The sequence below is a fragment of the Nerophis ophidion genome, linkage group LG18, assembly GCF_033978795.1.
Source record: "Nerophis ophidion isolate RoL-2023_Sa linkage group LG18, RoL_Noph_v1.0, whole genome shotgun sequence".
In the NCBI taxonomy this organism is placed as follows: Eukaryota; Metazoa; Chordata; class Actinopteri; order Syngnathiformes; family Syngnathidae; genus Nerophis; species Nerophis ophidion.
Genome location: NC_084628.1, coordinates 24,370,414 through 24,385,422, shown reverse-complemented (window position 1 = coordinate 24,385,422; position 15,009 = coordinate 24,370,414). Strand labels below are relative to the sequence as shown.

General features: G+C 41.9%; 2 protein-coding genes across 2 annotated transcripts; both read left to right on the top strand.

The window, feature by feature from the left end:
• Positions 1-666: 666 nt before the first annotated feature.
• rnf169 (ring finger protein 169) lies at positions 667-7,960 on the top strand. Its single transcript, XM_061877781.1, has 6 exons — positions 667-973; positions 1,134-1,195; positions 1,281-1,340; positions 5,999-6,099; positions 6,177-6,261; positions 6,336-7,960. The coding sequence occupies exons 1-6, from the start codon at positions 718-720 to the stop codon at positions 7,392-7,394; spliced, it is 1,623 nt and encodes a 540-aa protein (XP_061733765.1). The 5' UTR covers positions 667-717; the 3' UTR covers positions 7,395-7,960.
• Positions 7,961-10,495: 2,535 nt separating this feature from the next.
• spcs2 (signal peptidase complex subunit 2) lies at positions 10,496-14,718 on the top strand. Its single transcript, XM_061877780.1, has 5 exons — positions 10,496-10,633; positions 10,902-10,985; positions 11,098-11,258; positions 14,197-14,331; positions 14,417-14,718. The coding sequence occupies exons 1-5, from the start codon at positions 10,601-10,603 to the stop codon at positions 14,601-14,603; spliced, it is 600 nt and encodes a 199-aa protein (XP_061733764.1). The 5' UTR covers positions 10,496-10,600; the 3' UTR covers positions 14,604-14,718.
• The last annotated feature ends 291 nt before the right edge of the window (positions 14,719-15,009 follow it).

Genomic DNA, 15,009 nt, shown 5'->3' with positions numbered 1-15,009 from the left:
AAAAATAAGGGATTTCCCAGAATTAACCTAGTAAATGTGTCTAAAAACATCGGAATCCGTCCCAATACAATCAGGTTTTTTTTTTTGTAGTCCGTCGCTATCAATATCCTCAACACAAATCTTTCATCCCCGCTCAAATTAATGGGAAATTGTCGTTTTCGCTGTCAGAATAGCACTATTTGTTGGAAGCTCCCATTAAAAACAATGTGAATATGTAACGTCAACATGTGACGTCATCGTCTGCGATTTCCGGTAGAGGCAGGGCATTACTCTTAGCACCGAAAGTTGCGAACTTTGTCGTGGATGTTCTCTACTAAATCCTTTCAGCAAAAATATTGCAATATCGCGAAATGATCAAGTATGACACATAGAATGGACCTGCTATCCCCGTTTAAATAAGAAAATCTCATTTCAGTAGGCCTTTAACACAAATGTTTAGTTCATTGTGTTTTGAATTTTAAAATATGTTACTTCACTTCCGGTTGACAATTTCGGTTTAAAAAATGGACGTTTCACGTGAAATTCAGGTACAAGTTATGTGGCAACGTTGATTTCTACCATTGCAATCAAACAAAATCAGCAAATCTAACAGTAGTTTTGTTTTTCTTTCTCACAAAACAAAGTGCCAGCCGTCCAGACTTTTATTTTGAAAGCCCAGCCTTGTTTTTGGCAGGGAAGGGCGGGGTTTGTTTTGAAGCAGAACACTCTCCTGGCAAGATGGCGGCCGTGGGGTCTGTCCAACGGTCCGGGAAGGCGACGGACGCTGGCGAGTCCCGGTCCCGTACCAGACTCAGAACCGCGTGCGGACCCACCTCCTCGTGTCCGCCCGCGAACCACGCGGAGACCCGCGCCGCCCGCGAGCATGCGCGATCCGCCGGCAGCCCACCCTGCTCGGCCCGGGGACGACGGAGGACCCAGGACGGGAGTGGCGGGGCGGCCGTAAAGGACGCCGAGCATCGGAGAGGACCGACAGGTAAGCGCCGAGCTGGTCACGTGTCAGCTCGATGGGCTGGCGGCAAGTATAGTTCTTGAACTGGAAAGTTGAAGGACAACACGGAGGGACTTGTTGGGACTTGTTGAGTAGGAGGAGCCAGGGACTCTTCATTTAAAACTGTGTGTGTTTGTGTTGTCAGACTTCTTTGTGTGTCCACGTTTGGTCCAGATGTCAGCAGAAGGTCCAAACATGAAGCACAAGGTGATCTTTTGCTTCCTGTTAAAACGTTCTGCAAGAAAAGCTTTGGTGTTGTTGGAAAACCAAATGCTGATTTGGTTTTATTCAGCTATCGCTGTGTGAGGACCGAGAGGAGGCGAAGAGGAGGAGCATGCGCAGAGACGAGCCGGTAAGTCATTGCATACATCACTGCTATCAAAATCAAGGCCCGGGGACCAAATGTGGCCCGGCACATTCTTTCAATGTGCCCTTTCCAATAATTTTTATTTTCTTTTAAGGGGGAACATTATCACCAGACCTATGTAAGCGTCAATATATACCTTGATGTTGCAGAAAAAAGACCATTTATTTTTTTAACCGATTTCCGAACTCTAAATGGGTGAATTTTGCCGAATTAAACGCCTTTCTATTTATCGCTCTCGGAGCGATGACGTCAGAACGTGACGTCACCTAGGTAATATAGCTGCCATTTTCCCAAACACCGCGTCTCAGCTCTGTTATTTTCCGTTTTTTCGACTATTTCCTGGAAACTTGGAGACATCATGCCTCGTCGGTGTGTTGTCGGAGGGAGTAACAACACTAACAGGGAGGGATTCAAGTTGCACCACTGGCCCAAAGATGCGAAAGTGGTAAGAAATTGGACGAAATTTGTTCAAAATACAAGGGTGTGGGGAAGGCCGACGAAATGGACAGTTGTTTGTTCCGCACACTTTACCGACAAAAGCTATGCTACTACAGAGATGGCAAGATTGTGTGGATATCCTGCGACACTCAAAGCAGATGCATTTCCAACGATAAAGTCAAAGAAATCTTTCGCCAGACCCCCATCGAATGTGCCGGAGTGTCTGCACATTTTACCGGCGGTGCTAAGGCAGAAATGGCACAGAGATGTATAGATAACCTGCAGATGCATTTCCAACGATAAAGTCAACTAAATCACAAAGGTCAGTTTTGTCGATGTTGTTGACTTATGTGCTAAGAAGACATATTTGGTCGCGGCATGACTGCCAGCTAATCAATGCTAACATGCTATTTAGGCTAGCTGTATGTACATTTGAAACTATATTTACATCCAGCGTTTCCCTCTACCCACATTTAATGCCAAACAAACACTTACCAATCGATGGATTTAAGTTGATCCAGTGTCACGAGATGCGAAACTTCAGATCGTTGGTCTGCACATTTTACCGGCGATGCTAAGGCAAACATGGCCGAATAGCGTCAATAGCTATTCGCTCAATAGCTTCAGTTTCTGCTTCAATTTCGTTTTCGCTATCTGCCTCTATACTCCAACCATCCGTTTTAATACATGCGTAATCTGTTGAATCGCTTAAGCCGCTGAAATCCGTGTCTGAATCCGAGCTAATGCCGCTATATCTTGCTGTGCTATCCGTATTGGCATCACTGGATGACGTCACAGGAAAATGGACGATGGCTTCACAGATAGCGAAAATCAGGCACTTTAAAGCTTTTTTAGGGATATTCCGAAATGGGTAAAATTTTGAAAAAAAATTCAAAAAAGAAAATAAGCTGCTGGGAACTGATTTTTATTGGTTTTAACCCTTCTGAAATTGTGATAATGTTCCCCTTCTAAAGTGGTCCTCCACGTCCTTTATGTTGCCTGTGAAAGGCTGGAAAGATATATTTCTTATTTGTTCTTTAATTTTTGACAGAAAAATGTTGCGCATGCAATTGCATATGTTCTACTGTACAGGTGTCAAACTAGACGCCACATAATTTTAATTGTGGCCCACTATATCTCTTTACTGTGGACAGCCATATCAAATTAATGTGCCTCATTCAATTATCTTAATGTGGCCCAAAAGACCCGCCACAATGTTTAATGTTGCCTGCGAAAGGATGCAAAAAAAAGCACTTTTTGGCTAAATGTATTTAATTCAAATTTGACGGAAAAATTATGTACATGCCATTGCATATGTTGTGCACCACTGGTGTCAAATTCAAGGCCCGGGACTGCCTCTTCGTATGCCTCATCCACAATTTTTTATCGTGGCCTGCCACGTCATTTTACTGTGAACCGCAACATAATTTTAATGTGCCTCATCCATCCATTTTACCGTGGCCTCGCCACGTAATTTTACTGTGGACTGCCACGTAATTTTTAATGTACCTCACCCAATCATTTTACTGTGGATCACCACATAATTTTATCATGACCTGCCACATCCTTTTACTGTGGACTGCCACATCAATTTAATATGCCTCGCAATAATTTTTTAATGTGGCCTGCCACGTAATGTTCCTGTGGGCCACCACATCATTTTAATTTGCCTCATTCATTTTTAAGGTGGCGCACCACATAATGTTACTGTTGACCGCCACTTTATTTTAATGTGCCTCATTAATTTTTTTAAGTGGCCCGCCACATAATGTTACCGTGGACAGCCATATAATTTTATCGCGCCTCATTAATTTTTATGTGGCCCGCCACATAATGTTACTGCAGACCGCAACATTATTTTAATGTGCTTCATTAATTTTTACGTGGCCCGCTACAAAATGTTACTGTCGACCGCCACATAATTTTAACGTGGCTCAGTCGTTTTTAACCGGGCCCGCCATAATCTTATTTAATGTGCCTCATTCATTTGGAATGGGGCCAGCCATATAATGTTACTGTGGACCGCCACGTCATTTTAATGTACCTCGTTAATTTTTAACGTGGCCCACCACATAATGTTGCTGCGGACCACCACGTTATTTTAATGTGCCTCATTAATTTTTATGTGGCCCGCCACATAATTTTAATGTACCTCATCCAATCATTTTACCGTGGCCTTGTTAGACATTTTACTGTGGACCGCCACATCATTTTAATGGACTTCACTTAATCATTTTACTGTGGATTACCACACAATTTTGTCATGACCTGCCACTTCATTTTACTGTAGACCGCCATGTAATTTTAATGTGCTTCTTTAATTTTTAATGTGGCCCGCCACATAATGTTACTGTGGCCCGCCACATCATTTTAATCTGCCTCATTCATTTTTTAGTGGCCCGCCACGTTATTTTAAATTGCATCATTTATTTTAGTGTGGCCTGCCACATAATGTTACTGTGGACCACCACGTAATTTGAATGTGCCTCATTATTTTTTAACGTGACCCGTCACATTACGTTACTGTGGACCGCCATGTCATTTCAATGTGCCTCATTAATTTTTAAAGTGGCCCGCCACATCATTTTAATTTGCCTCATTAGTTTTTAAAGTGGCCTGCCACTGATTTTAATATGCCTCATTAATTTTTAATCTGGCCCGCCACATAATTTTAATGTGCTTCATTCATTTTTAAAGTGGCCTGCCACATCATTTTAATATGCCTCATTAATTTTTAATCTGGCCCGCCACATAATTTTAATGTGCCTTATTAATTTTTAACCAGGCCCGCCAAATTATTTTAATGTGCCTCATTCATTTTTATCGTGGCCCGCCACATAATGTTACTGGGGACCACCACATAATTTGAATGTGCCTCATTATTTTTTAACGTGAAGCGCCACTTTAAGTTACTGTAGACCGCCACGTCATTTTAATGTGCCTCATTAATTTTTAAAGTGGCCCGCCACATAATTTTAATATGACCCCTTAATTTTTAATTTGGCCTGCCACATAATTTTAATGTGCTTCATTCATTTTTAATGTGGCATGCCACATCATTTTAATATGCCTCATTCATTTTTAATCTGGCCCGCCACATATATTTAATGTGCCTCATTCATTTTTAATCTGGCCCGCCACATTATTTAATGTGCCTCATTCATTTTTAATGTGGCCCACCACATAATGTTACTGTGGACCACCACACAATTTTAATGTGCCTCATTATTTTTAAAAGTGGCACGCCACATCATTTTACTGTGGACCGCCACATCCTTTTAATGTGCCTCATCCAATAAATTTACTGTGACCTAGCCACGTCACTTTATTGGGGCACTTGCAATCATTTTAAAGTGGCACGCAACATAATTCTAATGTGACCCACTAAGTTCTTTATAATGGCTCGCTACGTAGGCACATTATGTGGGCCGCCACGTCATTTTGTGGCCCAAATCACCCGCCAGATCATTTTATTTGGCCCGCCAAATTGTTTTATGTGCAAATAAAAAAGCACTGTTATTTCAATTTTGAGAGAAAAATGTTGCTCATGCAATTGCATAGGTTGTCCATCAATCTGTTAAAAATATAACAATCATAAAGTGTTGTCTTTGCAAATTATGTAACAAAGCTATTATATTTTTATATTTAAAACTACCGTATTTCCTTGAATTGCCGCAGGGCATATAGAATGCGCATGCCTTGAATTACTGCCGGGTCAAACTCGCTTCCCCAAATAATTAGCATATGCTTAGTATTACCACCTGGTCAAACTCGTGACGTCACGAGTGACACTTCCCCTGTCATAATTTTCAAAATGGTGGAGGCTGATTTCAAAACCAGTAATTTGAAATCGCATAAAGGGAAGAAGATTAAGAGTTATTCAGTAGGATTTAAGGTCCAAGCTTACATCACACTCAAATTTTTACTGCATACCTTTGGTAAGTGCCGAAGTGAGAAGAGGTTTTAAAATAATTAGCGCATGCTTACTTTTACCGCATGCCTTTGGTAAGCTTAGGAGTGAGAAGAGGTTTTAAATTAATTAGCGCCCCAGCGGCAATTCAAGGAAATACGGTATTCCCAGTTTCACGTGGCCCTCTGAGGGCTACCATAATTGCGACGTGACCCTTACTAAAGTTGAGTTTGACACCCCTGGCTTAAATAGTCCAAAAAGTGAACAAAGTTCTGAATGAGCCGCTTGTTGCCAGGGAGTTTTGTCGGACTCTGAGAACGAGGTGCCCATCGGCAAGAGGATCAAGACTCTGTCTGCCTTCGTTAGGAGAACCAGAACCTCGTCGGGCATCGCAAGGTGGTCCTACTTGTCACACTCGCTTTGTGTCGTTAGCCGCGCGGCGTGACCCCTGACCTCTGCCCTTTGGTCACCAGGTCTTCTCAGAGGAGCCGCAGCTGCACGCTGGAGCACAGAGGCGGCAAGCTGAAGCTGCTCACGCAGGCGGCCATGTTGGACAGAGTACGACGTCCGTCACACTTACAGTTAGCGTGGCTCTTCAAAGCAGCTGATGTCATCACTTCCTGTCATTTCAGGTCGGCATCGGTCACAGCTTCACGGCGGGAATCCTCCTCTCGTCCGAGAACAGCCGCTCCGTCTCGGCGCCCGTTTCTGCTCCTGAACGGCGGCCGGCCTGGCGCGCAGCGATCACATCGTCGGCAACGCCGCTGAGCTTCCCTCAGTTCGGAGCGGAGCGCTCCATCAGTCCAGAGAGCAACGACAGCATCTCGGAGGAGCTGAACCACTTTAAACCCATCGTGTGCTCGCCCTGCACGCCGCCCAAACGCCTGGCGGACGGCCGACTGCTGGAGCCCATCATCATCAAATCCACGCCCCGGAATCTAACGTGCGGCTTGACTAAACCCACAAGCTACGAGGCCAGCCCGGCAGTGCTGCAGAGGTGGCGGCAGATCGAGCTGGACCGCCAAAGTTTCAAAGTCAACTCCAAGGCCACGCTGACCAGCCCCGTCAAAGAGCTCCAAGACGGCGGGGGCGTGTCCTCGGGAGTTCGGGGCGGCGCCAGCAACAAGAGAAAACTGGTGTTCGACCCTCCGAGCGTGGACGGCGAGGCCTTTCAGAAACAGTCGGTGAAGATCCGCGTGCCCGCCGTCCGCTACAGCAGCGAGGTGACTTTTAGGAGTAGTTCCGACTTTGACAAGAGTGTGGGCGTTCCAGAGCTGCGGGGGGGAGGGGCTTTGTTCGGCCGCAGACATTCGTTTTCGCCGTACGCGCACAAGTCGGGCTTTCAGTCCTGTAAGATGACACCAAAAGACTCGTCGAGCCCCCGCATAGAGTCCGACAGTGGCGTCCACTACCAGACGACTACCTCAAAGAGGAGCAGGAAGAGCCACCAGAAGACCAAACACTTGGACCAGGACCGCGACTCGGAGGTCTTCGACGAGCGCCTGCTCCGCACCATCCAGCAGGAGAGGCGGGACCGAGCCCTCGCCGTGAAGCTGCAGAGACAGTTTGACCGAGAGAGCAACCCTTGCCGGACCAGTCCTGACAAGTACTTCCTGCGCTCCTGGATGTCCAATCAGAACCGAAGGAGGCGCGGCCTACGGCGCTCTCGACGAATCAACAAGCAGCGCTAGTCAAACCACCGAATCCAAACTTTCTTTTTCACCTTTTCCTGATGCTAAACGGAACTAAATCATGCTGTAAAATGACTTTTCTTCTCTCCGTTGTGCTAACATGTTGAGCTAATGTTAGCAATGTGCAATGAGGCTAATGTTAGCTTGCTAGCACAGCAAACACAAAGTTGACAAAAGACTTGGCTTCTACTGCAGTATTTTTCTCTCATCTTTGCTTTTTATCATTGATTCCTGAAATCAGCATAATGCCTGTGTCAAAAGTGTTCAGTTTCCATCAGTAACTTTAAACACAAACCTTTTCTATATATGTAACATATACACATAGATATATACTGTATATTTTAGGGGGTGTCCCAATGAGATTGTCTCCTCCACTGAAGGGCTTTTTTTTCTTGACATGCCAGCTTTAATTGACTTTCTTTGACAGCAAAGATATTATGCACATTTTCTAAACTAGTTGAAGAGTGTTGGACAATGTAGCAGAGTGCCAAATGACTGAAACTGTGACATTTTGTATGACAGCACGTCTAAATTATTAAAAAGTTGAAACAATTATCAACATCAAACACTGGTCAGGGCCAGACTGTCTGGTCTACAAAGCATGAATCTTCTGAATCAGTACAAAAAACATACAGTTTCAGGAGTGAGAGATGAGAAAGGTGATTCAAGCTACATTCGGTGGAGCCTGCGATCTGTTGTGTGAACCTCTGGTTGATTAAAGCTAAGAAGCTAGCAGGAAATATTAACATTCTAACGTTAACTTGTTAAACTGGGAACAGTTAGCATAATGTAACAGGGAGATATGTTTTAAAACCCATTAATTTTAGGTTTAAAAGACTAAAATGAGCAAAAATGCTAACATAAAACAATAGCATCCTAACAAGAAGTTAGGTCTTAATTGGCGCCAAGTATCAGAATAGCTAAAATGCTTGCATTAAACATCAACCTAACAACTTAAGAAACGTTCGCGTACTTCTAAAATAGCACCAAGTATCGAAAGCCATTATTTTTAGATTAAAAAAAAATACAATGAACAAAAAGGTTAGCATAAAATGTTAGCATGCTAACTTAACGTGGAAATAAGAGCATACTTGCAAGATGGCGCCATGTAACCAAATCCATTAATTTTTTATTCTAATGTTCAAAATAAGCTAAATTTTTAGCATTAAATGTTAACATGCTAATGTTAACTTGATATACTGTGAACAGTTAGCATCATGTAGCGAGGAGATGTGTTTTAAAACCCATAAATTTTAGGTTTATAAGACTAAAATGAGCAAAAATGCTAACAAAACAACATGTCAACAAGAAGTTGTCTAAAATGGCGCCAAGTATCAGAATAGCTAAAATTCTAGCATTAAACATTAGCATAACAACATGGGAAACGTTTGCGTACTTCTAAGACAGTACCAAATATCAAAAGCCTTCATTTTTAGATTTCAAAACAAATACAATGAGCGAAAAGGCTAGCATAAAATGTTAGCATGCTAATTTAACGTGGAAATAAGAGCATACTTGCAAAATGTTGCTATGTAACCAAATCCATTAATTTTAGATTCAAATGTTCAAAATAAGCTAAAATGTTAGCATTAAATGTTAACATGCTAACGTTAACTTGTTATACTGGGAACAGTTAACATAATGTAATGGGAAAAAATGTTTTAAAACCCATTAATTTTAGGTTTACAATACAAATAAGCAAAAATGCTAACATAAAATAATATCATGTTAATAGAAGAAGTTAACATGTCTAAAATGGCGCCAAGTATCAGAATAGCTAAAATGCTACTAATTAACATTAGCCTAACAACATAGCAAAGTTTCGCGTACTTTTAAAATTGCATCAAATATCAAAAGCCATTTATATATTTTAAAACAAATGCAACTAGCGAAAATACTAGCATACAATTTTAGCATACTAACCTTAGTGGAAATAAGAGCATACATGCAATTGATTGATTCATTGAAACTTTTATTAGTAGATTGCACAGTATAGTACATATTCTGACAATTGACCAATAAATGTTAACACCAAAAGTTTTTAAACTAGTTCAAGTCGGGGTCCACGTTAATCAATTCATGGTAAGATGTCGCCATGTAACCAAATCCATTCGTTTTAGATTCAAACGTTCAAAATAAGCTAAAATGCTATAGTATAAAACGTTAGCATGCTCACCTTAACATGTGAATAGTTAGCATTAGAGGTGTGGGAAAAAATCAATTCTAATACGAATCGAATCGGACATGTTGTGCGATTCAGAATCGATTCTCATTTTTAAAAAATCAATTTCTTTTTTTTTTTTTATCAATCCAACAAACCACTAAACAGCAATACCATAACAATGCAATTCAATTCCAAAACCAAACCTGACCCAGCAACACTCCAATAAACAGAGCAATTGAGAAAACACAAACACGGCATAGAACAAACCAAAAGTAGTGAAACAAAAATGAATATTATCAACAACAGTATCAATATTAGTTATAATTTCAGCATAGCAGTGATTAAAAATCCCTCATTGACATTATCATTAGACATTTATAAAAATAAAAAAAAAGAACAATAGTGTCACAGTGGCTTACACTTGCATCGCATCTCATAAGCTTGACAACACACTGTGTCCAATATTTTCACAAAGATAAAATAAGTCATATTTTTGGTTTGTTTAATAGTTAAAACAAATTTACATTATTGCAATCAATTGAAAAAACATTGTCCTTTACAATTATTAAAGCTTTTATTTTTATTTTTAAATCTACTACTCTGCTTGCATGTCAGCAGACTGGGGTAGATACGGCTTTTTGAATCGAGAATCGAATCGAATCGAAAAAATCAATATATTATCGAATCGTGACCCCAAGAATCGATATTGTATCGAATCGTGGGACACCCAAATATTCGCAGCCCTAGTTGTCATACTTGCAAGATGGCGCCAAGTAACACAATCCATTTTTTTTTAGATTTAAAACGTAGAAATTAAGTTAAAATGTTAATATTAGCGTGCTAACGTGGCATACTTGTAAGACGGCGTAGTTCAACGGCTAGACAGCTTTCAATTTGGAACAGAAGGAGTTAAACTGAATCCATGACCGGACCAATATGGTGGTCGGCAGTGACTAACACGTCACGTTGACACTTTTAGACCAATCAGGAGCGTCCATGTTGCGGAAGTCGTGTTTTGGGGCGTAGCACAAAAAAATCCAAGATGGCAGCTCCGCGCAGTGGTATCCTAGAGAAAGTAAGAATATTTTTTAAAAATTGCTTTTAAACTTTTACAACCGACTATAAAGTGACCTTGCCCGTGAAATTTTGAGACTTTGAAATCTTACAAGTCGGCGAGGAGCGTTCTAGTCAGGCTGCTTGGACGCGGTCAGCTGAGCTAGCATGCTAAAAATGAATGATGGCAACGTCAAATAATTGGGCGCGTTTGATCCAGCGTGTTTTTGTAACTCGAGTCTCAGCGGCGACTGCACCCCGCGTAATAAAGTGGCGTTAATGTGTTTCAGTGGCGCATCGACGAGAAGCCGGTGAAGCTCGACAAATGGGACGGAGCAGCGGTTAAAAACTCTTTGGATGACGCCGCCAAGAAGGTCGGTGGTCAAACGTTTAACGTGACGTATGTGGTGACGTCATTGCGCTGTTGAACACCCCCCCCCCCCCCCCCCCCCCCACACACACACACACACACACACACTCACACAGGTGCTGCTGGACAAGTATGGCTACGTGGAGAACTTCGAGCTGGTGGACGGTCGTCTGGTCATCTGCACTGTGTCCTGTGTGTTCGCCATGGTGGCTCTGGTGTGGGACTACCTGCACCCCTTTCCTGAGTCCAGACCAGTTCTGGCCTGTTGTGTGGTTTCATATCCTTTGTCACAGGTGCATGTGTTGTTTGTCTGGTGTGCCATGGGAGATTATGTCGTTTCACCTATTTGGGTTAGAAATATTTTTTGCAAACCAGTAATTATAATTAGGGATGTCCCGATCCGATATTGATATCTAAAATCAGTCCGATATTAGCCAAAAAAGTGAATATCGGATTTTATCGGACTGAATCTAAAAACTCAGATATAAGCGCTCCGATATAAGCTGTCCATTTACCGCTGCAGGACTTCTATAATAGGTGACTCTGGTTTGATCACACTCCAACACGTTGGTTCCGGCCGCGGAAGAAGAGCATCTCTGATCCAGCATGCATAGCCCACGTGATCACAACAACGACAACGCGTGTGCTTGCAGCAAAGTGTAGTGATGTCGGCTGTGTGGAAGTATTTTAACGTAAACTCGGACAAAGACGTTGCCGCTAAATGCAACATTTGTCAGGCGCAAGTGTCTCGTGGAGGGACAGAACCGGGAAAGTTCAATACTAGCAACCTCATCGCACATTTGAAAAACACCACAAAAAAGAACATGAGGATTTTCGCGAGAGCAGCAAGGCGAAGCAACAAACCTCTGGCTCGCTTCAGCAACCCACGCTGGCCAAAAGCTTTACAAGACGTGACGAACTACCACAGTACATCAAAAAGGCAATGGCCATAACAGAAAAGATGGCCCAGTTTATTGTGCTTGATGACCAGCCCCTGTTGGTGGTGAGTAATGTCGGGTTTAAACGCTTAATGGAGCACCTTGAACCTTGCTACATTATTCCTAGCCGTCACTACATTGTAGACAAAACTATACCCCAGATACACAAAGAGGTTAACAAGTGTATTGCCGCACACGTGGAGAAGGCAAATGCTATAAGCTTCATCGCAGACAGTACAGCATGCAGAAATGCTTATCTTCTTAAAAAAACTACACATTATGCTCGGACTGCAGAAAGTGAAGGAGGAGGAGTAGTAAGGGTAGTCAGCACTGACTGATATTTGTTTTATGCTTTTGTTATTAGAGTGACATGTTTATTGTGTTTACACTATTCTTCAGTGAAGACTAATTACTATTGGGCACAGTCAGTCAGTGAAACTGGAGCTGTCAACTCTTAACTTAGAGCAGTTGGACAGTGGACACTATTGTGTTGTTTCCAACATATGCTGACAGTAAAAAAATAACTGAAGTGAACTTGAATTGTTTGCACTTTAAAACGTTTTTTTTTAAAATTGGATTTATTTAGGGTATTTTTCAGGGTCTTCTAATTTATTTTTAATTTATTCTATTCAATTGTGTAATTATGTTGGTATTAGTGTTTTTTTTTGCACTTTAAATATAACATTTTGTTTTTTTGGGATTTGTTGAAGTTATACTCTTATGTTGAAGGTTAAAATTTATGTAACCAATTGGTTAATAATAAATGGTTCAGTTTTTCCTATACCTATTCTTGTTGACTATTGTTTTCTGTTTTAATACTACAACATCAGTAACAGTAACTTCACTTTATCAAGCCTTTTCTAACATTCCACACAACAAAATAAAGAATAAATATATGTATGATTTGTGCCTGTATTGTATCGTATTGATATCAGTATCAGCCAACACTCAAGGCTACAATATCCGTATCGTATCGGAAGTGAAAAAGTTGTACCGGGACATCCCTAATTATAATCCGCAAATAATGTGCCGTTGTTGAGTGTCGGTGCTGTCTAGAGCTCGGCAGAGTAACCGTGTTATTCTCTGCCATATCAGTAGGTGGCAGCATGTAGCTGATTGCTTTGTAGATGTCGTGAACAGGTCGTGTGAGACGACGATGGTTTGTTGTGATCATAATATGCAGAAAGCAACGTGCAGGTGAAAAGGTATCTAGTGCTTAAACCAAAAATAAACAAAAGGTGAGTGCCCCTAAGAAAAGGCATTGAAGCTTAGGGATGGCTATGCAGAACAAAACTAAAACTGAACTGGCTACAAAGTAAACAAAAACAGAATGCTGGACGACAGCAAAAACTTAGTGTGTAAAGCAAAAACGTCGACCACGACATGACAAATCAAAAATGTTCACACCAAAAAAAGATAGCAACAACTTAAAGTTAAAGTACCAATGATTGTCACTTACACACTAGGTGTGGTGAAATTTGTCCTCTGCATTTGACTCATCCCCTTGATCACCCCCTGGGAAGTGAGGGGAGCCGTGGGCAGCATCGGTGCCGCGCCCGGTAATCATTTATGGTGATTTAACCCCCAATTCCAACCCTTGATTCTGAATGCCAAGCAGGGAGGTAATGGGTCCCATTTTTTTTATAGTCTTTGGTATGATACTACACATTTGAAAATCGATCCAATAAATATGAAGCCCCTACAGGCCAGAATTGGTCACACCAATGTTCATACTTACATTTTTGATCACAATGGTAATTCAACATAAGCAAAGGAATGCGGTGTAACAATATTTAAATTATTACTTTATATTTGTAATAAAAAGTCAGAAATTTAAAATAATTAAACAAATGCGAAACATACTATTTGCTCTTATTTTCAGAGTTTGTAAACAATGACAAAAACAACATACAAATATTTTGTCATATTAAAAATATCGATCCAATCACTGTGCTATTGACCGTATACTTGCTACCATGACTAGGAGTGCTCCAAAAAAATCGAATCACATCCGAATCACGATCCTTTTTTTTTTTTTTTCTTTGTCATGGAAAAGGGAGGTTTTTGTGGTTGGTACACTAATTGTAAGTGTATATTGTGTTTTTTTTATGTTAATTTAATAAAAAAAAGTTTTCTTATTTTATTTTTTTAAAATAAAAATTAATAAAAAAATATTCTGCGGCCCGGTACCAATCGGGCCACGGCCGGTGGTTGGGGACCACTGATGGTATGGTGTATGATGGTACAAATGTTGCAGTCCTTGACGCCCCCCATCACCTACTTCATCATGATGGGTGTGCTGACGCTGTACACGTCCTACAAGGAGAAGAGCATCTTCCTGGTGGCGCTGGAGAAGGACCCGGCCGGGATGGACCCTGACCACACCTGGCAGCTGGCGTCCTCCCTCAAGCGGTAAAAAGGCAATCCTCCCCCTGTCGTCACGTGACCGACGGGGCGCTAAAGGTCGGACGTACTCTCTCCCACTCCTCCCTTGCAGGTTCGACGACCAGTACACGCTCCTCGTGTCTTTCTGCGACGGCTGGTCCAAGACGTGGAGGGAATGCGAGTTCACCAAGTCGGTGTCGGCATTCTTCGACGAGAACGGGACCCTGGCCATGGACCAGTTTGAAAAATGCGTCTCCAAACTTCACGACTCGCTGGCCAGCGACAAGAAAATGAAATGAAAGAATTGTTGTGATGGACGTGTTCATCTTTTTGTATTCCCGTGCAGAATGGTACTTGTCGCCCACCACATTGTTACCTGTGATGGCGTCAGGGAAATAAAAGTTACATACTGTCCGCCACTCTTTTCAAGTTCAACCACAAGATGGCGCCACAAAATAAAAGTTGACTTTTTTGTTGTTTTTGCCAAAGAAATAACATTTTATTGTTTTTTTGCAAATTAATTAATTTGTTCATTCCTGCACTTCATCTTCAACCCGAGTGTGAAGTTAGAGAAGATACAGGCGCTGTCCTCCAGAGACTTCTGGTTGAGCTGAGGCCCCTGTGGGCCCCTTTTGTGGACCCTCTGCAGCTTGCGTATCAGCATCTAACGCCATTGAACTACTGTTTCGGCTTCCCTTAACAGGG

What these genes read in the sequence shown, in the direction of transcription:
- rnf169 (XM_061877781.1), top strand. Translation starts at nt 718, where the DNA reads ATGGCGGCCGTGGGGTCTGTCCAACGGTCCGGGAAGGCGACGGACGCT. An exon ending in GCATGCGCAGAGACGAGCCG is followed by an intron (nt 1,341 to 5,998) that starts GTAAGTCATTGC and finishes GCTTGTTGCCAG; the next exon opens with GGAGTTTTGTCGGACTCTGA. An exon ending in AGGCGGCCATGTTGGACAGA is followed by an intron (nt 6,262 to 6,335) that starts GTACGACGTCCG and finishes CTGTCATTTCAG; the next exon opens with GTCGGCATCGGTCACAGCTT.
- spcs2 (XM_061877780.1), top strand. Translation starts at nt 10,601, where the DNA reads ATGGCAGCTCCGCGCAGTGGTATCCTAGAGAAA. An exon ending in GCAGTGGTATCCTAGAGAAA is followed by an intron (nt 10,634 to 10,901) that starts GTAAGAATATTT and finishes AATGTGTTTCAG; the next exon opens with TGGCGCATCGACGAGAAGCC. An exon ending in CTGGCGTCCTCCCTCAAGCG is followed by an intron (nt 14,332 to 14,416) that starts GTAAAAAGGCAA and finishes CCTCCCTTGCAG; the next exon opens with GTTCGACGACCAGTACACGC.